Source organism: Mastigoproctus giganteus, chromosome 2 (genome assembly GCF_048544385.1).
Source record: "Mastigoproctus giganteus isolate SK-2022 chromosome 2, ASM4854438v1, whole genome shotgun sequence".
NCBI classification, from domain to species: Eukaryota; Metazoa; Arthropoda; class Arachnida; order Uropygi; family Thelyphonidae; genus Mastigoproctus; species Mastigoproctus giganteus.
This window is the reverse complement of record NC_143576.1, coordinates 144,121,478-144,148,445: the sequence shown is the minus strand read 5'-3', so window position 1 is coordinate 144,148,445 and position 26,968 is coordinate 144,121,478. Positions and strand designations below refer to the sequence as shown.

At 40.8% G+C, this 26,968-nt stretch overlaps 1 protein-coding gene across 1 annotated transcript in view; it reads left to right on the top strand.

The window, feature by feature from the left end:
• The window catches only part of LOC150089632 (kinetochore protein NDC80 homolog), a 110,606-nt gene extending 102,300 nt beyond the window's left edge, over positions 1-8,306 (top strand). The window contains exon 14 of the mRNA XM_090390058.1: positions 8,180-8,306. Within this exon, the coding sequence (XP_090246184.1) occupies positions 8,180-8,306 (127 nt within the window). The remainder of the gene's footprint in view (positions 1-8,179) is intronic.
• The last annotated feature ends 18,662 nt before the right edge of the window (positions 8,307-26,968 follow it).

Here is a 26,968-nt window from a genome sequence, read left to right as displayed (position 1 = left end):
CACAAACAACTGATGATGCACCGGCAATTCAAGCAACTGTGCAAAAGAAACAGAAAAGATCCAAAGGTGGCGAGTCTGATACAAGTGTTAAGAAAACTCGAAGTAGGAAAAAGCAAAGGAAAGATGAAGAAGAAATTGTCCAGTCTGAGTATGAAGGTTGAGAACATTTATGTGGGATGCAAATAGTAAGATACCCACCACTTCCATAAGGATAATTCTCGATATGTGGGATCAATTATAAACCAAAGCCCAAGATGTATATACGGAAAACATCCTTTTAAAAGATCGTTTGAAGCGTAAAGAAGAGAAATCAAAAAAGGATACCTACTCAAGTATAACTAAGAAAAGTATTCAAAGTGAAGAAAAAGTGTCAAAAGTTATTATATTGAAGGCTACCAAAGAGAACTTTAAGACCAGTGAAGAAGTTAAGGAGGGTGTATTGAAGGAAATTCTCCCTATTTTTGAGTGATATAAAAGTTAAGAATATCAGACCCATCAGGGATCGTGGAGTTGTGGAGGCGGCGACTGACGATGATCTTAATAAGATTAAAGGTTGTTCAAAGCTTAAAGGAGCTCGGTTTAAATTGTTCAATACCTAAGTCTATATATATAAAAAAAAAAAAATGGCTTTAAACGGGAAGAAATGCCTAAAGAATTGTGAATTAAAAACTTTAAAGAACTGGGTTTAAATGAGAAAAAGGAACTCAAGGTATCGAAGTCCGGGGGCTCACATCTGGTGAATATGGGCTTGGCACACCCAGGGTCCTGAGCTGGATATCATCATTCTTCTCTTTCTTGGTGATTCCCTTCTACTTTTGACTTTCTCTCAGGGTTACTTGGGAACTTTTTTTTCCCCTGGTGCAGCATAACAAAAGTGGCTTCCTTGCATCATATGGATATTAATAATAATAATAAGTCTTGGCAGTTAATAGGACTTAGGGACACAAATACAGAGAACTGGGTTCTCCAATTATCGCCCAAGATTTGGAAGATTTGGTCACTGTGGAGATGTTGGACACTCCTTCAGAAATTGTTCTAAGAAAAATAATCAGCCTAAATGTTGCAATTGTAAGCGAAATAAGTTGGAAGCGGGCCACGTTGCAGTAAGTAAAGAATGTCCTGAGTATAGAAAACCACTTGAAATTTACAAAAGAAAGATTAATTATGGGTAGAAGCATAAAAATCTTACAGCTTAATGCCCAACGTGCAAAAAGTGTAGGCACATCCGTAGCCATGTGGGAAGGAGCAGCAGTGCGTAGCACACGCTTCTTGTTCTTGATTAGACCGGTGTTCGAGCCCATCACCACCAAATACGGAGGATGCGGAAAGGTCAGGGAATGACCACCGCATATTCACAGAGCAATATGGCCTTAGTTGCTAATGCTCCTAAAAACCAAATAACAAACAAACAACAACAAGCAAAAAGTGTGGCCTTGCAGATTAATAGTAAAATAGAGAAAGATGATATTGACATTGCCCTGCTCCAAGAGCCATATTCTGTATGTGGACAGGTGAGATGTTATCCACAAGGGTACATAGTGTTGTCGGAAGGGGACTCTCTAAATGCTGCCATCATTGTAAGAACAAGAGATTTAGTTATAACAAAGGTTGATGACCTTGTGTAATAGAAATGCGATTTGTTGTGAAGTGATTGGTAGCTTTGGTAGGGTCTATCTAATAACTCAATACTGTCGGCATGCAGAATCCATTATTCCTGGGCGCCTTCGTAGCCAGGTGGGAAGGAGCAGCAGTGCGTAGCACACGTTTCTTGATTAGACCGGGGTTCGAGCCCATCACCACCAAATACAGAGGATGCAGAAAGGTCAGGGAATGACCACCGCACATTCCCGGAGCAATATGGCCTTAGTTGCTAATGCTCCTAAAAACCAAATAACAAACAAACAACCATTATTCCTGATGTGGAATACTTAGAAAAAGCTAATGGAATGATTGGTTCTTGTGAGTTGTTCATGTCTTTAGACTCTTAACTCTAATTCTCCTTTCTGGGGTGGTAAAAGTACTGATGACAGAGATTATATTATTGAAGAGTTTATAGCCGCTTTTGGAGTGGAGGTAATCAATGCAAGTGTGCACCCTCCGACATTCTCAACTGTGAATGGCCAGTCCTATATTGACCTTACTCTTGCAACTGGAACTGTTAAGAACAAAATCAAAAATTGGAAGGTTGTGGAAGACTATACCACAAGTCACCACAATGCTATATTGTTTTCAATTGAAAATATTAATGAGGTTCGGTGTATATATGACATTGAACACTATTGTGTTAAAAATGCAGCTTGGTTCAGTGAAATGTTTATGGATCTAATGATAAGTGTAAACTGGCAAAATCTAGATATAGATGAATATGTTTGTGAACTGAGTGACATAATAATTAGATCTTGTAATGTGAATATTAAGAAAAGATGTATATAGAACAGGTCAGTTTTCTGGTGGTGTGAACAATTAACCGTGTTACAAAAGCAAACTAATAGATTAAGGCAATATCAAAGGCACAGCAGATTTGGTGATATTGATTTGTTGACTAGGTATTGAACTAATTATAGAAATAAAAGAAGAGAATATTGCAAGGCTATAAATGAATGTAAAAGATCTCATTGGGAGATCTATGTTAGAGAGCAAGGATCCAGAGATCCTTGGGGAATTTTTAAAATTGTAACTAATAAAAAAAAAAAAGAAATGATGAACATAACTAGCACAATCAACTTGGAAAATAACCAACCCACGAATTGGGATGATTCTGTGAACAGGATATTGGACAATCTTTTCCCTGAAATTGATGCAAGTTACGCCACATCGCTATAGGTTCAGATGAAGGAACAAAATGAGCAGTATAACTCTGAAATTTATGAGCAGGAATTTTCCTTGGATGAAGTCAGGTTGGCGTTGGACCGAGCAAGGGATGGTAAGTCACCAGACCCATAAGATAGAGGTTAAAGTAATGAAACAGGCATTCATGTTAAATCCTGGAATATTTTTAAATTTGTTCATTAGATGTTTGAGGCAGGGTGCTTTTCCTAGGAGTTGGAAGGAGGCCCATGTAAGGTTGATTATAAAGGGTACAGATTGATTGCTGAACGAAACTGGTGCATATCGACCCATTGCTCTTCTATCAGTGCTGGGAAAAGTTTATGAAAGGCTGGTTATTGACCGGCTTCTGATTAGGTATGAAAGAAAATCTGTGTGTTCCTTAAACCAGTACTGTTTTAAGAAAGGAAAAAGTGCAGAGGATGCCGCACATAGATTAATCCAGGTGTGGAATTGAGCGATGCTAGATATGTGGTAGAAATCTTTGTAGACTTCTACCACATATCTACCATACTATATAACAACTTATATAGTGTGTTTAAAGATTAGTTTTCTGACAGAATGATAAAAGTCAGAACTAAGTATTGTGAAGTTGTTAGGAATATAAGTCGTGGATTTCCTCAAGGCTCAGTGATGGACTCCCTTTGTTTGGAACATTGTCATGGATGAATTCCTGGAAGTTAACTATGATGGAGTTCAGTGTATTGCCTATGCTGATGACCTCGTATTATTGGTGCATTGTGGTTCTTGCTTGCAGCTTGAGACTAGAGCAGAAAATTCCTTGGTTTCGCTGCAGGATTGGAGTAACCATGATAGACTAGAAATATCCATGGTGAAGACTACAACTGCTGTTGAAGGGTGAGCTTAGTGCGAATCGGTCAGCTAGGGACGGTTCGATATGCATATGCTAGAGTGGTAAAATACTTAGGGCTAATGCTAGAGGAAAGATTATTTTTTACCGAGCACATAAAATATCTCAAAAATAAGGTAAGATTATGGTACTCCAAGCTTAGGAGAGTTGTGAGGTATGATTGGGGAATCAAAGGTCGCTCACTGAATTTACTATATAGTTGTCTTTGTCCCAATTATAACTTATGCCTCCGGAGCTTGGGTACATAGAGTAGAAAATTCATTAATACAAAAATATCTTATCCAAGCCCAGAGATTCGTATTATTATGCATCACTCGTGTGTGTCGGACTGTCTCTTCTGACGCCTTACAAATGGTTGCAGGTAGATTCCCTGCCTTTTATGATGTGCTCTTGACAGGTATGTTGTATTATACTAAGCATAATATCTGGAAAACAATTCTTGGGATTACCTCTTGTCCAATAGAAAGTTATGTATATTCTAGGATTGATCTAAAACTAAATCTATGGCAAGAGTGGTGGCAAGTATCAGATAAGGGTAGACAGACCTATCTGTTTTTCCCATCTGTTAAGATTATAAATCCCAAGACTAACCATGGCTGCAATTTGGAGTTAAGGCTATGTTCCTTTTGACAGGTCACAGCTTGGCATATAGATTGTTTGAATTGGGGCCCAGAGATTCTGACCTCTGTTAGTGTGGAGACTTCAGAGCACATTATATTACAATGTTCCCAGTATCTAGATTTAAGAAATATTTTAGAAAGCTCTATAGGTGAATTGATGGAGAGAGATCACCTATGTGTCCTGTTTGCTAATAAAAGAAATTAAGGATTTTAACAAATTTGTTGATGCAGTATTCCAAAGGAGACAAAGAATCCTTGGCAGTAGAAGCCTGCCTCCTCGAGGCAGGGATGGAACCCGTACTTATTAAGATATGTAGAGAAATTGAAGCATATCATTCCTAAGAACAGGCTAAGTGGCTGATTTAATTTAGATTGTTTCTTTTAAATTGCATTGTTTATTTACTAACAAAATTCAAAATTGAAACTCTGATGCCTTTATAATCAAGAACCAAGCCATTCAAAATGCCATGAGCCAACTACTGGTAGTAGTTGGCTCATGGCATTTTGAATGGGAAAGTACCTTGTGATGAAGGAAATCACCTGCAGCAGATAAGACATTCCGGTTAATAACTTGGGAACCAAGCATTTCCGGAACTATGTTGATATAAAATATTTTTATCGCCTACATATGAGGAACTCATTCCTGAAGTTATGCTGTGTATTTTTGAGACACCCTGTATATAAAATTTCAAAATTTTTGTAATTTTGATTTGTAATTTTTTAACTCCTAAACACAGTAAATTAAACATAAACTGGATTTATTTTAACTTTTAAATATATTTGATTAATTGAGTGAAAATTTTCACAATGTCATTAGAAAAGTCCAAGTAGTAAAGAAACAACTGACTTGCATCCAATCCACCATTAGTTGCTGCCATATGTTTTGTTGCTTATAGCATTAACGTAAGAACTAAGATATCCTAAATTTAGAAGGATGCGGAAAGGTCAGGGAATGACCACCGCATATCCCCAGAGCAATATGACCTTAGTTGCTAATGTTCCTGATTGCATCAGATAAGATTGAGACGCATAGGTGATGACGTAATATTGCATCAGCTATATAAACACGTTCTGCAAGAGTTTCAGTCATTCCTTGCTTGTGTCAGGATGCCGAGTTACGTGCAGTTGACGCCACGAAGAAAAGTGTTGCTCCTAATGCTCCTAAAAACCAAATAACAAACAAACTAACTAAATTGAGAAGTGTATTTTTTATGACTGTATTTTTCAGAATTGTTAAACTGAAAATGTGTAAATTGGCTGTCTATTTTGGTTGGAGAGGTATTTGTATAACCTAACCTATTGTTACTTTACGTAAGGAAGGAAGAATGTTCTTCCCATCATATTGCGTATAGAGTGCCTTGAACTCTATAAGCAGTTGACAGCGAGTAAATTTTTTTTCCAAACTCAAGAATACTGGTTCTGCTGATAGGAAAAAAGGAACCAGACGCAAATGAGTCTATGCTAAAACAGGACCATTTTTTTTGAAGCTCTTAATGCCTTAAAAACTGTAAAGCTTCTTCATTTGAGCTGAAAAGGGAATGGAAAGAACATACAGGAGTGGTAGCAAGTGCAGTAACACTCAAAAGATGCCTCTTCATAAATAGACTTGTAGCCTGTCGTCCTAAGAAGAAGCCCCTCCTCACACAAAAAATGAACAAGGCTCGATTAATTTGGTGTAAGACGCATGTCAACTGGACCTCTGAGCAGTTGGAAGTCAGTTATTTTCTCGAATGAGAAGAAATTCAATCTGCATGGCTCTGATGGGAGACAAACGATTCGCCGTAGACATGGTGAAGAATGCCATCCAGACTGTATGGTGTCTACAGTGAAATTCCCTACCAGCCAAATGATATGGGGGTGCCATTTCGTATCACGGAGTAGGCCAATAGATACCTGGCTATATTGGAAGGCAAATTGCTGCTAACCATTAGAGACCATTTCAACCTGCCAAGTAACTGCATCTTTCAGGACGACTCTGCTCCTTGTCATCAGGCGAAAAGTAAAAGTAGGCACTTCTGCAGTTACTTTAGCTTCATTTCTGCATTAGAGGTTCGACAGTGATGTGTTTACATTTGTTACAGGTGAAAAAATGGTTGGAAGAATGGTCCATTACAACTGTTAGCTGGCCAGGAAACCGCCGTGACCTGAAGAGAAACTGTTGGCATCGTGTGGAATCTGCAGTTTTCAGATAAAACCAAAGACCCTTCGTGAACTTCAGGAAGCCATAATTTGTTTTTGAAACCATGAGCTATCAGTTGATTATCTTCAGAAATTGATCTTGTCAATGTCTTGACGGTGTGCTGCTGTCATCAGGACCAGAGGCAATTCAACTAAATATTAGTTTAGTTGGTAAACATTTCAATTTGTTTTCCATTTAAAATGATAAACTGAAGCAAATTGAAGACTTCTGATAACATTTCAGCTGTAATTGTCGTGTTTACCAAAACTGTAGTATAAAGGTTGCAAATGCTCATTTTGGAATATTTTGAGAGCACCTGTCAAATATTACTTAGCTTTGCCTTAACTATTAATAAATATCTTGTTTATATTTCTATTTGTGATGCTAGTCATTAATGTAACATACCATCACGAAAAAGGGTTAGAAATGGTGAATTCCTAGGTGATGCGCTTTCTTTGAACACCAGTGTATATACACTGATTTGGCAATGCATTAGCAACAGCCCCCCATTGTGTAGGAGTGGTCTGTGATGCTGTTGACGACTCAGTCAGGAATGGCTGTAATAGGTTTTAACTTGCACATGGCGTTAAGTTTGAGTGACTGTGAGAGAGAAAGAATGGGTTGGCATTGTGATCTTTCCAACTTCAAAGGAGGAATGACTGTGGGCACAAGATGTGCAAACAGCAGTCAAACAACCAGCCAAAGATCATATATGGGGCAGCCACGAGTAGTTGAAGTCTGTGGTGAGTATTGTGTCTCATCTTGTAACATAGCAGTGATGCAGCACAGTGGCCTAGCTACCCACCCAATACATTGCAGGAATAGAAAGATCAATATCCACTTGGACTGTGTACCAGACATTATCTCATATAGGCTATGGCAGTTGTGGTCATCACAGGTACCCATGCTCATTGAGAGACACGAGAAACTACACCTTACATGGGCATGTCAGCACCAACGCATGAAAATTTGTTGACTGGTGTGATGAATCCCATATCCAACTGTGTCGTGCTCATTGCTTTCTCCACATTTGGAGAAAACAACAAGACCATGCACCTGAATGCACTGTTGATGTTTGGCAGGCTGGAGGCAGTGGTGTTATGGTTAGGGGACTGTTCTCATGGTATGCCCTGGGTTTTGTGATCACCATTAATCAACAGCTACATGAGAATGCCTGCCTGTCTATTATCACTGACATTCATGATGACATTGTATCAAGACAACTCCAGCATCTGTCAACAAGAAGTGCCATACCACAAGGCCGGGCAGGTTGCTAACTGGTTTCAGGAATATAACAATGACTTACCAGTTCTTCAATGGTTCATTGATCTCAACCCAACTGAGCACATTTGGGACCTACTGGAAAAGGACATTTGATGCTATGACTATCCATCTGACAATGTTCAGGCATTACAAGACACATTGTGCAATGTATGGGTACTAGCACCACCACCACAGGATACTCTGCAACACTCTTGGAGTCCATGACAAGACATGTACAGGCTGTATTACAAGCAAAAGGTGGTACCGTGAGGTATTAGATAGGTGCAAAGCCAACTCAGTGTATATGCCTGTAATATACTACAAGCATATTAGCTGTGCATATACTAAGTTTTTTCTTTGAACTGGTCTTTCATTTTATGAAATGTTGATCATTCAATCATTAACTATCTATTTAAACAGCTTATTAAAGAAAGAGAAAAGTTTACAAGAATATATTAAGGCTGGAAATGCTTTTTTAGAAGAGATAGCAGCACAGAGCATTAGTTTCTTAAAAGAAGTAAAGGTTTGTAATTTTTGTTCTTCCTGATTTATTATGTCATTTGCCATATTAATAGTGTAGCAAAGGGTAATGGGTTTATTTTGTTCCTCTCGATATGTAGGTACCTGTACATGGTGAGGGAACCACCCATGTGCAGTGATACTGCTGGTCCTAAAGATCAGTGGGATCCAATGTCCACAGCCTCAACACACCATTTTGACCCCTGCTTTGACAAGACAGATGGTCCTGGATGGCTAGGCCAGGATCAATTGGCTAGTAGGTTCACCTGCAAGGGTCAACTGTGCTAATGCCATTCCCCCTATCCTTGTTGTCCAAGGGATGGGATTCAGGCTGGTGGTGGTGCAGGTATGATATCTGAGTAGCCCTGGTGTCCCACTCCTGAGTACATTTATTGTTTGCTGTATAGTGGGTATCCCATTTGGGCTCTGGTGGGTGGGGAGCCTGGGTAAACCACAAACAAAAAAACAGAATCCTGATAATGTTCTTTCTTCTGGGGGCCCCTAACACAGTCCCCATCAGAAAAATTAAATGTTGACCCTGTTAACGTCACCTCAGCAAAAAGACAGAAACAGAAATTTTATCAGATCCAACACCTGGCTACCTTGATAATACACTGTACAAGTGATAAACTTGTAGGAAAAATGTCACCTTTCTTTATCCAGAAAGGTTTGGAAGGGCTGACAGGCCCTCCTAAATTAATCAAACAACTTTGCTCAGGCCTGTGGTGAGTATTGTCTCTTATCTCGTAACATAGCAGTGATGCAGCACAGTGGCCTAGTTAACTACCCAATACAAGGAATGAAAAACATTCAGAATAGCTCTTCCAAGCCAGAGGTATGGGGGATACAGATCGTAGTTACTCCTTTACAAGACAATTCATCCTGTGGTGTCATCTCAGAATGGGATCTCCCTGAAGTGTCCAAAGAAGAAATTTGTTCTGAATTAAAACCTCAAAGAGTGACAGTTATGAAAAGAATATTCATGTGTAGGGATGGGAAATTTGTTCTCACTAGAAACATCATCCTGATATTTAATTCACCAACATCTAATGAAATCAAAGCTAGCTATATTAATTGTTCAGTGCATCCATATGTTCCAAATTCTTTTAAGGTTCTTTAAGTGCTAGAAATACGGACGCTCGCAAAGAAATTTGCGAGTGTCCATGGCTGAATGTGAGAAAACTACATAACGTTCAGCCACAAAACCCACCTGCATTAACTAGCAAGGAGAACACCATGCATACTCACGAGCATACCAGAGGTGGAAGGAAAAAAAAGAAATACAAGAAGTTAAGGCAGAGCTTGAACATATATCATGAGGCAAGAAAAGTGATGAAACCTTTAAATACAAATAAACCTATATGCTCAGAAGGTAGCAGGGAGATGTTCTATTGGAACATCTTCTGAGATCTTTTGTATTCAAAGGCTTTGCTCCCATTGCACGCCACCTGTTAAACTCACAAAAACTCATACAGAAGAATTAATCAGCTGTCAGTTCCACAGGCACCTCCGTAGCCAGGTGGGTAGGAGCAGCAGTGTGTAGCACATGCTTCTTGATTAGACCGTGGTTCGAGCCCGTCCCCACCAAATACGGAGGATGCAGAAAGGTCAGGGAATGACCATGCATATCCCCAGAGCAATATGGCCTTAGTTGCTAATGCCCCTAAAAACCAAAGAACAAACAAACAGCATCAATTCCATATCTGTGACCTCTAATACTTTGCCAGAGAAAAAAATAAAATCATAAGTGCCCCCCCCCCCAAAAAAAAAAAAAAAAAAAAGGATGTGGAGGTACCAGACAATTCAGCCTTGGAACTCTGTGAAGGAGGAAATGGACACAGGACAGCATCCATTTTCCCCAAAAGAGATAAAACCAAGAGTGAGAAGAATAAGCACTACAGAAGCCACCTGATGGGAACAACCAAGCCAAATAATGACTAGATTCCCGTTGGAATTGTTATGGGTTCCAGTGAATGATGTCATCAAGGAGGGCCTTGCAAAAGTGCAAGCCAGTTTGCTTTTGTTTGCAGGAGACATATTTGAAGGCAAATGAAAACCCTTTTCATAATACTACTATCATATGTAGGGACAGAACTGGGGATGGACCTGCACAATGGAGGAGTTGCCATCCTTGTTTGCAACCAGACTCCATGCCAAGCTGTGTCACTTTCCACTAATTTAGAAACAATTTGCATTATTTGCAGGATTTAATTTTATACTGAAATTGAAATTTTATTGAAAGTAAATCGAAATCATGGGGTGCGGACGTGCCTTTCTGCCGCTCTTGGAACAGAGAAGTTTTTTCTGATTTATTTTCTGCTTTATTAGTTTAAATTGACATTCACTTATTTTCTAGAGTAGCTTTATATTCCTATTTACTGTACTTAAGTTTAAAGTAACTTAGATAGAGATTTTGTAGGTATTACTTAGTATCGGAAAGGGTATCAAATCCACGTGTTTACCGTTCGTAAAGAGCCGCCATTGTTACGGGAAAATTAATCAGTAAAATCTATTAATCTTGTCGAACTTCATTGGCAATTAAATTGTACTTTTAACTATACATATAACCACTTAAGTTACGTAATATAAATAATTAGTAAAAATAAATAATTAATACATAACGATACGGAAGTTATATAAAGGGATTTCGTAGATAACACTCATTACTGAAACATAAATATTTCGTAGATAACACTCGTTACTGAAACATACATAAATATTTCGTAGATAACACTCGTTACTGAAACATAAATATTTGTAGATTTCGTAGATAACACTCGTTACTGAAACATAAATATTTGTAGATTTCGTAGATAACACTCGTTACTGAAACATAAATATTTCGTAGATAACACTCATAGATTTCGTAGATAACACTTGTTACTGAAACATAAATATAGCGTTATAACTGTGTTGGGATACAAGTTTAGGATTTAATTTTATACTGAAATTGAAATTTTATTGAAAGTAAATCGAAATCATGACTCAAACCAGAGCAGCAAAGCAAAAGGCTCAAGCTAATGGGAATGCTGTGGCTCAGGGGAGAACTGAGGGGGGCAGTTGCCCTCTGAATCACAGCCTTTTAAGATGCACTATTTGCTTGATGTTTGCGGAGCAGTCAGGTATGGGACATGATACTGCCATGGGGGATGTCTTTGTATGTGCGCGATGCAAGGAGTGTAAGGAAATCAGGCGACAACTCAGCATTGTTATGTGCCTATATGAGAGCTTGAAGGACGGGGTGGATGCCCTCAAAGGATTACAAGTGAGGGGCCCATCAAGCTCTCAGTTGCCCACACCAATGCCAAAGCTTGCACTTGGTCATCGCGCAACACAGTGACAACCCCCAAGGCAGAATGCGCTGGTCCCAAAGGAACTAGTAGTTGTTGGTGACTCTATTGTCAGGGAAATGGGAAACATGCTTTGTAAAAAGAATAGGTGGAACAGGACCAGGGTATGTCTGCCAGGGGCAAAGGTTGATGACGTTGTAGAGCGGATATCATCTTTTAAGGGCACAAAAGGTGATATAGTTGTACACGTTGGCACTAATGATATTAAGAGTAGGAGACCGGCGGAATTACTTAACAAGTACAGGTCACTGATGAAAAAAAGCCGTGAATTAGAGTTGAATTTGAAAGTGTCTGCAATTCTGCCCAGACACGATAGGAGGGAGTATATGATGAGAGCCGTGTCGATCAATTCGGCCCTGGAAAGATTGTGCAGGGCTCAAGGGGTAGAATTTTTTTCAGCCTGGTCTGTACTTGTTAACAGGAGAGACTGCTTCTACAGGGATGGGATACACTTAAATGGAAAGGGTGCAAGAATGTTTGCTGATGCTATCGAGGCAGTGTTAGGTGGGTCGGAAAACTGCTAGATTGGGGGGATACAAGGACTAATAGACTAACAGTAGCCACTGGCAGAGGAGAAAGTGATTCTTGCACTGCTTCTATTGGAATGAGCAGCAGCCTGGAAAATAAGATGCAGGATATTACAGAGACTGCTGGGAATCATGGGGGTACAAGTAAACACATGGGTTGTGTTAGGGTAGCTAAGAATAGAAATAGGTTCATGTATACTTGCTTGTACACCAATGCTAGGAGTTTAGTAAATAAATTTGATGAATTTGAGGTATTGCTCAAAACATCAAAGGCAGATATTGTTGGGATATCAGAGACTTGGTGTCACACAGATATAAGGAATGCAGAACTGGAATTTGGGGAGTACAACGTCTACAGAAAAGATAGACTGGATAGGAAGGGAGGAGGGGTTATGCTATTAGCTAAGAAATACATAAAATCCAAGGAAGTGAAGCCAGTGGACATCGCTGGACAGTGCAGTGTCGAGTCAGTTTGGTGTGACATAAGCACTGGGAGATCAAAATTGAGAGTAGGAGTGTGCTATAGGCCTAATGACTCTGATGAGTATAATAAGAAACTGTACAGGGAAATAGAGTGGGCCAGTAAATCAGAGAGTCTTATAATGGGAGATTTTAATTTCCCAGATATTGACTGGAATTTGTGGGCTGGTCACTCACACACTAGCAAGGCTTTTGTGGATTTATTGGATGATTGTTTTCTACATCAGCATGTTCGGGAGGCAACTAGAGGGAGGAATACTCTCGATTTGATTATCAGCAGTGATTCTTCATGCATTAAGAATCTGCAGATAAATGAACCACTAGGTGGCAGTGATCACAGTGTGCTGAAGTGGGATTTACTCAAAGAGGTAACTACCATTAGGGGAAAAGGGAAGGGGTATTGCTTTCGTAAAGGCGACTACGAAGGACTGAGACAGTATTTAAATTCTATACAGTGGGATCAACTGATGATGTTACCAACAGCAAATTCAAAATGGGAAGCATTCAAAGAACTTATCTTGCAAGCTACTAGGCTTTACATACCAACTAAGAAATATTGTTCAAGGTTTAGGCCTAAATGGATGTCAGATGAACTAATGAGGCATATGGCAGAGAAGAAAAATGCATGGGATACATACAAATTAACACGTGACACAGAAGCCTATGATAGATACAAGTTGATCTGTAACCAAGTTACAAAGGAGGTTAGGCAGGCGAAGGCAGATTACGAGAGATCCTTGGCAAGGGATGCGAAGAAAAACAGCAAAGAGTTCTTTACTTATGTAAACTCTAGAAGGAAGGGGATGAATCAGATTGGTCCACTTGATATCGATGGGTCAACTGTTGATGACCCTGCTCAGGTAGCTAACAAACTAAATGAATATTTTGCATCGATATTCACACATGAGGAGTTATTCAGCGAGGGGAATGCCAGAGGTGTATTCAACTCTAGCAGTAAGCTAGAGAATCTTGTAATAACTGAGAGTAAAGTGGAGGAGAAATTGTTGAAGATAAACACAAGAAAGGCACCTGGGGTGGATGGCATCTATCCAGTTATATTAAAGGAGGCAGCAAAGGAAGTAAGCAAACCCTTAGCCATAATTATGAGAGCTTCCTTGGACTCAGGGAAGGTACCCATGGACTGGAGATGTGCAAATGTGACCCCAATTCACAAGGGAGGATCAAAGGCTGACACAAGTAATTATAGACCTGTGAGTTTAACTTCTGTTCCCGGAAAATTAATGGAGGCACTGGTTAAAGAAGCACTGCAGGATCATCTAGACAAGACTTCAGTTATAGCTTGGACACAGCATGGTTTTGTTAAGAGGAAGTCTTGCCTGACCAATTTGATTGGATACTATGATGCAGTCACAAAAGAACTGGATGCAGGGAATAACTTTGATATTATATACTTGGATCTTAGAAAGGCTTTTGATACTGTTGCACATGGAAGACTGCTGCACAAATTGGAGCAGTGTGGCATTGGAAGCAAATGCTGCTATGGATAAAGGGGTGGTTGAGGGGGAGAAGACAGAGTGGTAATCAATGGACACTGCTCATCGTGGACTAATGTTATTAGTGGAGTCCCTCAGGGCTCAGTGTTGGGTCCATTATTGTTCTCTGTATTTATAAATGATATTGATGATGGTATATCAAGCTTAATGTCCAAGTTTGCAGACGATACGAAGGTTGGCAGGGTTGTCAAGGACACTACTGACACTATGCTGCTGCAACAGGATCTGGAAAGGTTGAGCAGATGGGCTGAGAGGTGGCAAATGAAGTTTAACATTGACAAATGTAAAGTACTACATATGGGAAACAGCAACCCCAGAGCAACGTATCAACTCTGTGATACTACACTGACAGTGGTAGAGAATGAAAGGGACCTGGGGGTGGTTGTGCAGGCAGATATGAAGTTCTCTGAGCAGTGCAGACGGGCTGCAAGAGTAGCTCATGGTGTATTGTCAATAATATATAGGAACTTTTCTAGCAGGGATAAGGAGGTGATTATTCCCTTGTATAAGGCAATGGTCAGGCCACACCTAGAGTACTGTATACAGGCCTGGAGGCTTCATTTCAAGAAGGATGTAGAGCTGCTGGAACGAGTACAGAGAAGAGCAACAAGATTAGTGAATGGAACAAAGGGGTGCTCTTACGAAGAAAGGCTTAAGTTTTGCGAATTACAGTGTCTGGAGACTAGGCACCAGCGAGGTGATCTGATAGAGGTGTACAAAGCCTTGAATGGTTTGAGTATGCTCAATGCTGATGGGATTCTTCCTCTTGCTCAGAATAATCACCTGAGAGGGCATAAGTTCAAATTGAGGAAAGACAGATGTAGGATAGATGTGCGGAAAGTTGCCTTTAGCCAGCGGGTGCTTGGTAGGTGGAACAGACTTCCATCCCTTGTCGTGGAAGTTGATAGCCTAAATAAGTTTAAGGCTCAGCTGGACAGGTATTTCGTACGAACAGAGGGGTGAAGTGGAACTGGTTATTTTTTATTTATTTATTTTACTTTATTTTTTTTTTTTTTGGCTGATGCTGCATAAGCTTGCTTTCTTGCATCAGATGCCTCTACTAATGCTAATGCTAATTACAGTCGGATCTTTATTAATAGTCTGTTCCGTTCATTTGCCATCTGGAACTGACATCTCACAGACAGATCTCATTGTGCAGCTGCCTTCTCATCCTGCTTTTTGGGATTTAAATGGACATAACACCCTGTGGAGTAGTGCTGACATTAATTGAAGGGGGGATGTCATATGACATAGGCTCACTGACAATAACCTCTCCCTTGTAAATGTTGGATTTAACATCTTCCACACGTCTACACGTACATTTTCTGGCATTGATCTTTTTATCTGCTCCCCTTCTCTCTCTCTCTCTCTCTCTCTCTCTCTCTCTCTCTCTCTCTCTCTCTCTCTCTCTCTCTCTCTCTCTAGTCCTTCCCATCACTTATTTGGGTGGAGGAGAACTTGTGTGGAAGTGACACTTTCTTGGTAAAACCATCCTAACTAGTGGGAGGCCGTGTCTTCCTTTTAGGTTACTACAGAGGAAGATCAATCAGGCTGACTGGAATGCCTTTCAATATCTGACAGAGTTTAATATCAGTACATTCATTCAGGAGTCTATCTGTGATGCAGTGGTATACATCACAGAAAACATCCATGCAGCTGCAATTGCAGTTCTGAAAACATCTAATCAGTTTCAACCATTTCCAAAACCTTGGTAGAATGCATAGCAGCAAAAAAGACTCAAAACAAAGCTTTGAGAATATTCTGGCAATACCCTACCATGGCCAAACTAATAGCCTTTAAACGTGCATGAGCCAAAGTACACTACATCCATCATCAGAGGCAAAAGGAATCACGGATCCGTTTCAGTCCTCAATTACTCAGTCCATTAGCACTAAGGTGGTCTGGAATAAAATCTGGAAGCACCCTTCATTGATCCTAGAATGTAATGGATGCACTACTGCTGTGCCAACTACAATAGCCAATGATTTTGGAGAAACATTTTCTAACGTCTCTGCAATAACATCTTATTCCCCAGAGTTCCTGGTTATGAAACTTAAAAGTGAAAAACAGGCACTTAATTTCACACCAATGCCGTCTGGTCCAAATGCTGTTGTACCAGACGGCATCCATTATGAAACGATTAAGCACTTTCACCAAAATATGTGGATCTCCTTCTCTGTAACAATCTAAATTGAAGGACAGGTTTTTCAGGAAAGCCAGCAAGGATCCTAAAATTCCTACTGATTATCATCCTATCATAGCTTTTTTTGCAAAATCCTGGAGAGAATGGTCAATGCTCATCCTATATGGTTTTTATAATCAAATGACGTCTTCAACATGCAGTGTGGCTTCCAAAAGAACTGGGGCGCCTCCGTAGCCAGTTGGGAAGGAGCAGCAGTGCATAGCACACACTTCTTGATTAGATCGGGGTTCAAGCCTGTCACCACCAAATACGAAAGATGCGGAAAGGTCAGGGAATGACCACCGCATATCCCGGAGCAATATGGCCTTAGTTGCTAATGCTCATAAAAAACCAAATAACAGCAACAACAACATCCAAAAGAACTGGTCCACTCTGGACCATTTAATTAGGCTGGAAACATCCATCTGGGATGCTTTCCTAAAACATGAATGTCCAGTGTTTGCATTCTTTGATATGGAGAAAGCATATGGTACAACTTGGAGATTTGGCATCTTAAAAAGAATTGCATAGCCTCATCTTAGAGGGCATCTCTGTTTTTATCAAAAAACTTTTAGCCAATCAGTCTTTCCAAGTTCATGTAGGATCCTCACTCTCTCGTCCCTTTTGCCAAAAGGAAGGAGTACTGCAAGGATCAGTATTAAGTGTTATGCTTTTTGCCATCAAAGTGAATTCTATCACAGTACAACTTCCTCCAACTGTAAACAGTGCCTTCTATGTTGATGACTTTAGCATATTTTCTCAGTCATGCAACATGCCATTGATTGCCTTAACTCCTGGACACCTCTAATGGATTCAGGCTCTCGCCACAAAAGACCAGTTGCATACATTTTTGTTGTAAAAGTAATATTTGTCCTGAACATGAATTGAGGCTTGAACAAAATGCTACTACAGTAGTGACAAACACAAAATCCTTGGGACTGGTATTTGATAAAAATTTGACCTTTCTTGAACACATCCATTGACTCCATACAGAGTGCACAAGAGGCTTGAATATTCTTTGCACTCTCTCCTTGGGGTGCAGACCGATGCAACTTACTATACATCTACTGTGCAATTATGCGATCTAAACCTGCATCAGCCAGAAACTTCAGAGTTCAGGGTTGCATCAGTATTTGTGTTCAAGAGCTACTCAATGTTTAATATCACGGTGGACAAGGTTGTACAATCACCAAAGTAGCCTTTTCCACTCTGGCAAGCAACTTTTCTCTTAAGGAAAAGGGGGAGAACCTTTCTCCATCTGTTGTTGTAGAAGCTGATAGCTTAAATAGATTCAATGCAGAACTAGATAGCTTAAATAGATTCAATGCAGAACAGGAGCGAGTGGATCGGTGAAATGATAAGTTTTTTTTTTATTTTTCTTGGCTGATGCTATATAAGCTTGCTTTCTTGCATCATATGCCTTTACTAATGCTAAAAGGAGTAAAGCCATACTTCACATCTATCTACCTGAAGCTCTATTCAGCATACTGACCTGAACTGACTTTCTGACTTCGTGCCAGCTTACACAAATGGCTTGAAGTCTGAATTGCATGTAGGATCTGCTGCTGCTGTCTTTCCAGACACCACTATATCTGACCAGATTCTCCTGACTGCAGCACATACATTGCCAAACTGCACACTATAAAGTTAGCCTTGGAACACATCAGAACTTGTCAATACCAATGGTTTATTGTATACTCTGATTCTTTGGGAGTATTATAGGCGTTATTACTTTGGGATATAATTCTCATCCCATCACGTGTTGGGTTCATCAAAAGATACCCACTCTCTTTGAAGATGAATATGATACACAATTCTGATGGAATTGTTTTTGATATTCGAATCAACACTAGGATTATCAGAAATCATCTGGTAGATACTGCAGTGAAATCAACAATTCGCACTAATAATCATTGCACGAGAGTCCTCCTATACAGACTACAGGCAAATAATACACAAGATACAGTCCCAGTGGCAGGATTTGTGGAATAGATAAACTTAAATTACAATTCATTTCCTTATGTTTAACTGCAACAGTATCAAAAGTTTTCCTGAAATCCAAGTATATGATATCAAAATTATTTTTGGCATTCAGTTCCTTTGTGACCACATCATAGTAAGCAATCAAATTGGTCAGACAAGACCTCCCTTTGACAAACACATGCTGTGTCTTAACTATTACTGCAGTCTTGTCTAGATGATCCTGCAATGCTTCTTTAACCAATGATTCCATTATTTTCCCTGGAACACAAGTTAAACTAACAGGTATGTAGTTACTTGTGTCACCTTTTGAACCTCCTTTGTGAATTGGTGATACATTTGCACACCTCCTGTCCATGGGGACCTCCCCCAAGTCCAAGGAAGCTCTCATAATTATGGCTAAGGGTTTGCTTACTTCCTTTGCTCCCTCCTTTAATATAAATGGATAGATCCCGTCCACCCCAGGTTGCCTTCCTTATGTTTAACTTCAACAACTTCTCCTCTACTTTGCTCTCAGTTATTACAAAATCACTTAGATCCCTGTTAGCGTTTGATAAACTTCTGACACTCCTCTCATTGAATAACTCCTTGTGTGTGAATGTAAATGCAAAATACTCATTCAGTTTATCAACTACCTGAGCATGATCATCAATAGTTGACCCATCTATGTTAAGTGGTCCAATCTGATTCATCCCTTTCCTTCTAGAGTTTACATAAGTGAAGAACTCCTTGCTGTTTTTCTTTGCATCTTTTGCCAAAGATTTCTCATAATCTGCCTTTGCTTGCCCAACCTCCTTTGTGACTTGATTACAGACTAGTTTATACCTGCCATAGGCTTCTGTATCACCTGATACTTTATATGCATCCCATACATTCTTCTTCTCTGCCACTAGCCTCATTAATTCATCTGACATCCATTTAGGCCTAAACCTTGAACAGTATTTCTTAGTTGGAATGAAAAGCCTAGTAACCTCCAGAATTAAGTCCCCGAAGGCTAGAATTGATGATATTACCAACAGGGAATAGAATTCCCTGTTGGTAATATCACCAGTTGATCCCACTGTACAGAATTTAAAAACTGTCTGAGACCTCTGTAGTTACCTTTACGAAAGCAAAAGCCCTTCCCTTTAACCTTGATGGTAGTTACATCTTTAAATAATTCCCACATCAATACATTGTGATCACTGTCGCCCAGTGGTTCCTTTGCTTGCAGATTCTTAATGCATGAAGAATCACTACTGATAATCAGATCAAGAGTATTACTCCTTCTGGTTGCCTCTCGAACATATTGCTGTAGAAAAGTCATCCAATAAATCCACAAAAGTCTTGCTAGTGTGCGAGTGACCAATCCACAAGTTCCAGTCAATATCTGGAAAGTTAAAATCTCCCATTATAAGACATTCTGATTTACTGACCCATTCTATTTCTCCGCACAATTGCTCATTATACTCATCAGATTCATTAGGCCTATAACACACACCTACTCACATTTTTCATTTCACAGTGCTTATTTCAAACCAAACAGACTCAAAACTGCATTGTCCACCAACATTAGCTGGATGCACTTCCTTAGATTTTGTGTTTCTTAACTAACAGCGTAACTCCTCCTCCCTTTCTATCCTGTCTATCCTTCCTATACACATTGGGGCCGACCGGGCTAGCCGAGTGGGTAAAGTACCTGCCCGGCAACCCAATGGTCGCGGGTTCGATTCCCGCCTCGGGCTTGGATCAAAGTACTGCAAAAACCTTGGGAGGTGCAATATGGCCACAGAAGCCGATGCGCCAACAACTACCAAAATCAAATCCTATACACATTGTACTCCCCAAATTCCAACTCTGCACTGCCTATATCTGTGTGACACCACGTCTCTGATATCCCAACAGTATCTGCCTTTGATGTCTTCACTAGCACTTCAAGCTCATCAAAATTATTAACTATAGGACACAATGATTTGACATATTCATTTTTGCTGAGGGCTGATGACATTTCTATGTGTGATTCCTGTGCACCATTTTATCTATCAGACATTTTAATTGACTACAGATTTTAATTGATATTTTTTACTGCTTTTAACCATCTGACTGAGCCATATACACTAAGTCAGATTTTATCCAATAATGACAAAGGATCAGCTGTTTCAAATTTTTACAAGGTATTTATATAAACATATATAAAATACTGAATATATATTTTTAACACATATCGCTTTTTACCCTTATATAAATCTTTTTCACCCTTTGTAACCATGTCTTGGCACATAATAGCCCTTTCTGCACATAATTTCTCCTATAAAATAGTAATCCTAATCTTATTTTGTTAATTCTGCAGGAGTGGCGTTTTTTTTTTTTTTTTTAATTTTCAGCAGAAGTAATAAGTCTTGTTGGAAATAACAGGTGTAAAAAAATTAATTTTCCATTTAAAAAATAAATTCTGGGTGTCCACAAAGTACTTGTACACTTTAAAACTGCAATAACTTTGATTCTATGTGAGATAAAAACAATTCATAAAATCTAATGGAAAGATAATTTATTCTAGTTTTTATGGTATAAGATTGTTTCAACACCAGCTCTATCATTACTGAAACAAAGCATAATATAAAATCATATTATTGGTTATGGTTATGGGATTATTTGGTTATGGGATTAATTTCATTTGTGATCTTGGTAAGAAGATTGTTCGAAGAGTGAGGTTTTGAGGAATAAACCACATTTTTAACATGTCCCCATAGAAAAAGGTCCAATGAGGACAAATTGAGTAAACAGCCTCGCCAAGCAGTTGGCAGACCTCTGCCAATCCACCTGCTTTGGAACACTTGATTTAAAAATTGTGAAACATTTTGAGCAAAGTGGCTGGGTGTTCCATTGCCAAAAAACCATATTGGCTTCTATTCTTGTCTTAGTTCAGGAATGAAAAAATCCTGTATGACTGCAAGATGATTAGCCACCCTTTCTTCAAATAAATCGGACCCTTCATCCTGAGTGCCTGGCACTCAGGATGAAGGGGGGAAGAAATTGGATTAGCCGAGGTAATTAAAAATTGTGCTAATTAAATTTTTGAGTGTGGGGTATGATTACTTGGGGTTGGTTTGAACGCTAGTCATGAAATTTTTAAGAAAGAGCAGGGGGAGATTGACTGAAGGCTGGGGGGAAACAGACAGAAATATGGGTTCAATAGAGAAGGTTATCCCATGCCCCACCAGATGGGAAGGAGGGATCAGCAGGGGGAGGAGAAAAAGAGACCGTTAGCTTCCCCCACTAAGAGATAGGGGAAGAAAGGACCATGCAAGGAAGCATGGTTCTGAGAGGCTTTGAACAGCAAAGCTGTGACAAGTCTTAGGAGTACCGTTCAGTGAGTCCAGTCTGGTCTAAGAAATGTCACTCGTGGTAATGGTGTCCCATCTTCCAGTTTGTCCTAGATACGGTATGGGTCTGTGGTCGCACTTGGGACACATGTCCTGTCCAATCTTCACTTAAAATGTGGAGGGTCCGTTCAGTGAGTCTGTTCTGGTTTTGGTGGTCACTCTTGGGATTGATGTCCTGTTCTTTGTGGTGAACGATGATGTAGTGATTGGTTGGTTTGCACTTTGTTGTTACAGCCTGGTTCTTCTAGGGTATGTGGGTGCCTCCGTAGCCAGGTGGGAAGGAGCAGCAGTGCGTAACACGCTTCTTGATTAGACCGGGGTTCGAGCCCGTCACCACCAAATACGGAGGATGCGGAAAGGTCAGGGAATGACTACCGCATATTCCCGGAGCAATATGGCATTAGTTGCGAATGCTCCTAAAAACCAAATAACAAACAAACAAACCAGGGTATGTGATTTCTTTGCATCAGGTTGACCAGGGCTTGAGCTTATATCTAAGGCGGATCCAGTAGGTTAGGATCAGCAGGTGGCGGAAGTGTCCGGCGTTGGGCAAACATCTTTTGGGCAAAGTCAGAAAGGGCTCTGTAGGTGATTTCATCCTCCAGTAGGTAATGATCCTAATTTGTAGGTATAAAACGAAGTTGGGTGACAAGTAGACCACGGAGATCTTCTTACAACTCTCATTCATGCATAAGAAGGTGCCAGGACTGCAGGGAGCTGCAGGCACACCTTGGGTTATCAATAATTCCCAGTAGATTTAGTTTGCAGCAGATTGCTCCATGCCCTGTGAGGAGGTAGGTCATATATAAGCCTGGGGAGAACCAGGACTGATACAGTGGATATGTAGTTTGGACACTTGGCAGGAACTTTCGTGTAATTTCTTCCTTTGTGGAGTCTGTCCAGTGTTTTGCCAGATGGTCATCAGATGGGTTTGTAGTCTTTTCTCCATGGATTGGTTATTGGCAGGATCTGTGGTAAAGTTCACGAAAGTAGTGCAGGTTCCACTGTTCAGATGGTAGAGCATACCCACACGGGCAACTTCTAGGCCTAGGGGTAGAGTCCCCGCAGTCACCCGAAGCATGAGTTGACACTGTGTTACAGGCATGTGTTATAGTCAAAAGGATTAGTCTTTGGATTATGTCCAGTCTTCTGTGGTTCACTGCTGTTGTGGATTTACAGTACCAGCCACCTGAGGCGTATGTGATGACCGGAATGAAGACTGCCTTGTAGTCTTCATTCCGGTCATCAGCATTTAGTTCCAGGTGCTCCCAGGACAGCTTTTTCCACTACCTGATCATTGTAGAAGAGTGCAAAGGTGCTCCTCCCCAGTCCTGGCAACCATTGCTGTGTACTTTTTTATTTTTGCATGGATGTTGAGATGAAGGACAAATGATAGATTTCTATCCAGGATGACGCCTAGGTATTTTAACTCAGTTTTCAGTCCGATCTTCCTGTCATAAATTTTTATTTGTGGTGGTCTTGTCGGAGTTAGATAGCCTTTTAAGGACTGAGTTTTGGTCAGAGAGGTAGTTAATTTGTGCTTCTCAGCCCTCATCAGGAGGGTTCCTAGAGCTCTGTTAGTGAGATTCTCCATCTGAGCCCTGGAGTTGGCAGTAAGGATTAAAGTGAGATCATCCATAGGTCTGCGAATGGACGTTTCCAAGGTCCAAGCGAAAAAACTCGTTGAGGACGTAATTCCACAAAAGTGGACCAAGCACAGAGCCCTGCAGACATCCATGATAAATTGGGTGTTCCACCCCGCAGTAGGGAGCTGTACTGTGATATTTTGGTTATTCAGATAGCTCCGAAGGCAGGCGAAGAGGTTACCTGGCAGGTTCGCTTCTCAATCATGTAGAGACGCTCGGCCATCATAAGGTGTTGAGCGTCGCCACGAAACAATTGAGATGACCAAAAGGTATTTCTGATTGCAGTTTTTGACCAGACCCAGGATATTCTCTCTCTCTGGCTTGAAACCGAATGAGTTTTGTGCATGGAGTTGCGGCCGGGTGTAGTGTGCCTCAGTTCTTTCTCTAAGCATCTGTTCCATCACCTTGCTCAGGACAGAGAAGAGTGCAATAAGAATCTGGTAGGTGTTGTGGCTTGGATGGATTTTTTAATATGAGCTTAATGCTGGCCACCTTCCAGTTCGTTTGGAAGCAGCCAGAGTGAGGCAGTGGTTATATAGATTCATAAGCAGGTTTGGGGTGCCACCTTCTTGACAATTTCTGGCTCTATCATGTCTATCCTCAGTGTTCTTCTGTTTCTGATTTTGTTGACTGCAGTTTGGAGTACTAGGAGAGTGAATGGTTCCTCTGGTCAGATTGATAGGTGTCGTTGGCATTGCTAAGCAGCTGTTCAGGGTGTCTTGGCCATCTAGGGTTTGGAAGGTGGTGCTGAGGATATTGTTTATAGATTCCTGCCAGTTTTTGGTCATATCTCCCACGGCGGGGGAGGGGGGGGAGGTTGTAGATGTCATCATCTCCCCTCTGGGTAGTTTGTTGGTTGTAATCCTGTATATGAAACCCCATGATTCAGTGTTTCCCACTGTGGAAACCAGGTGCTCCCAGGACAGCTTTTTCCACTACCTGATCATTGCAGTATAGGCATTCCTGGCTTCCCAGTACTGTTGCTGATTGATACTCAGCCTCTGGGAAGGGACAGGACCGCCTGGCTCTTTGAAAAGCATGCCTCTTCTGAGGACTTCCAGCTCTTGGAACTGCACCCGGTCCTGGAATCTTTTTTGGAATTGTTTGGTTGGCTGCATTGATTATTGCTTTGGAAACAGCTTGCTGGTGCAGATCTGGGTTCTGGTTTTCTAGGTTATTGGTCAGCAGGCTGTGCATTTGTAGTAATGGCTTGTTTGAAGCTGTCCCAGTTGGCCTTGTGAACTGCATAATGGTGCTACTTTTGGTTGGTATTTGGTGGATGGATCTCCGCTTTGAAAGTGATGGCTCGGTCCGAGGTGGTCCAGTCATCCTGGACCGTCCAATCAGTTATGTAGTTGGCAAAAGATCTTGTTGACGTGGTGACATCCAAGGTGCCAGAGAGTTGAGGAAAATGTAGGCAGGTTGTTCTGTGCCACATGAGTGAGTGGCAATTTAGGTCCGTGCAAATGAGGATTCTGGATCCTGGCAGTTCTGTTTGAACATAGTGCAGGTATTGGATAGCTGGTAGAATGTCTTCTCCCGGATGCAGTACATGGATATTACATAAAAGTCCCCCAGGGATGAGATAATATGTGCACAGGTGGCCCATGTAGAACACAGATGAGGTAGCTTTGTAAAAGTCAGGTTGGGATTGCGCACGACCACGGCCATCCAGTGCATTTCACCTTCCACTTGGATGATCTTGTAGTTCAGTACGGCATTGGTGAAGGTGTATGGCTCCTGGAGGAGCAGTATATCATAGTTGTCTTGCTCCACCCTTTACCTTGTCTGGGCAGCAACAGCGTTAGCTTGCGGAGCATTTAGTTGCAGGAATTTGATACAGGTGGTATTATGTTTTTAGGCAGTGTCCCCATATTCGTTTTTTTGTTGTTGGGCATGCTTTGTCTTCAGATATACGGGGCACTTATCTCAGAGTGAGGAAGTTTGTGCCCCTTGCAGTTAGCACAAGCTGTCTTTGTTTGGGCAGTTTTTGAAATTGTGCCCCTTCTCCACGCAGTAGCCACAAGTTACCGCCTGGACACACATGTGAGCCGTGTGCCCAAAGTGGCAACATGTGAAGAACGTAGGAACCGCTACATGCTCTTTGAACCAGTGGGAATCCCCAGTTTATGTACACCTTTGTTCGTCTTCCCCATCATGCAGTATGACTGATGACTTTTGAGGTTGTGATGAACATCATGGCGAGATCCAATCTTCCTTACATTTCGAGGATACAGCTCTAAAACGGTGTTCACAGGCTGGCCACTAGTTAGTACACAGGACCAGACCTATTGGTAACTCTTTAGGAGGCTTCTGGATCAGGTAGTGTATAATCTTGCTACCTCTACTCTGCCAGATAGTGACTGGAGGGAGTCCGAGTAGTGTGTATGTGGGGGGGGGGCATTGTCGAGACCACGTTATGTCAAGGATCTGGGTATATTCTTACCATGTGTATGCCATATCCAAAAATTTCATTACTTCATACAGCATGACTGTCCCACTTTTCTTACTATGAATTGTCACACCATGAATTGTCAAACTAATAGAGTAAGCTTATTGGCAAAAAGATCTAAACCTCTCAAACACTTCCTAGTTCATTTCATAAATATACATGGTCTCAATTCTAATCTAAACGATGTCCATTTCCACTTGCAGTCTGCCAAACCCAATATACTTTTTCTGACAATCTCAGTTATCGGTTGATTAAACTACTGCTCATCTCAGTTGCCCAAATTATTCGCTGTATGATTGATTTTGCCTCAAAGGTGGACTTGTGCATATGTTCCAGTATTCCCTGTCAGAGACTTGGTAATTTGGAATCTCCTCTTTTCGATCTTCTCTGGCTTAAAATCTCTCTACCTCTTTGTGTCAAATTCATCTGTTGTCTCTACTGTTCTCCCAACTCCACTAATCACTTGGAGCTCTTTGACTTCTCTTTGCAACTTGACTGGCCCCGGGTGCCAAGCGTTCCATGGCTAAGCGATTATAGTGCATCTCTGAAAGCGTTTTCTAAAAAGAGAATTTAAGCAATCGGTTTATATTTTTAGTTTCAAACACCGTTTTCTTAATTTCTATATTAGAGTAGCTCTCTCACACTACAAGAAGTAGGCAGAAGTCCAGAAACAAAAACAACCTTTGTTTCCTTTTCTATTAGTATTAACTTACTAACACAGCCGCTTGGTCACCTCGTGGTACTGCTCCTGCCTCCCCATGGCTGGGCCGGAAACCTGGGTGGTAAAGCAAACCCCCAGGGCCAAAAGGAGCAACACATGGATTTCAACAACTTTCCCCTGATCCAGACAGCAAATCCTAATTCAATGGATTTACACCATACTGATGATGACACAAACACCAAAAAGAGACTGAAGACGGATGCTTGCAGAATAGAACATCCAACTTTCCTGATCTTGCATTCTTTAACAAATCAGGCCATAGGCAATCTATTTCCATTTCTCATACAGAAATGTCCAGAAAGTGTAGCAGGTTCCCCGAAAATGGTGAGACGTCTTAAATCTGGCGACCTCCTGGTTGAGACCACCAGCTCCAAACACTGAGTCCAGGATAACTCCCTTCTGAAACTCTCCACATTTGGTGGAATTCCAGTCAAGGTGTCACCACATGCTACACTCAATACCTCCAAAGGTATCAT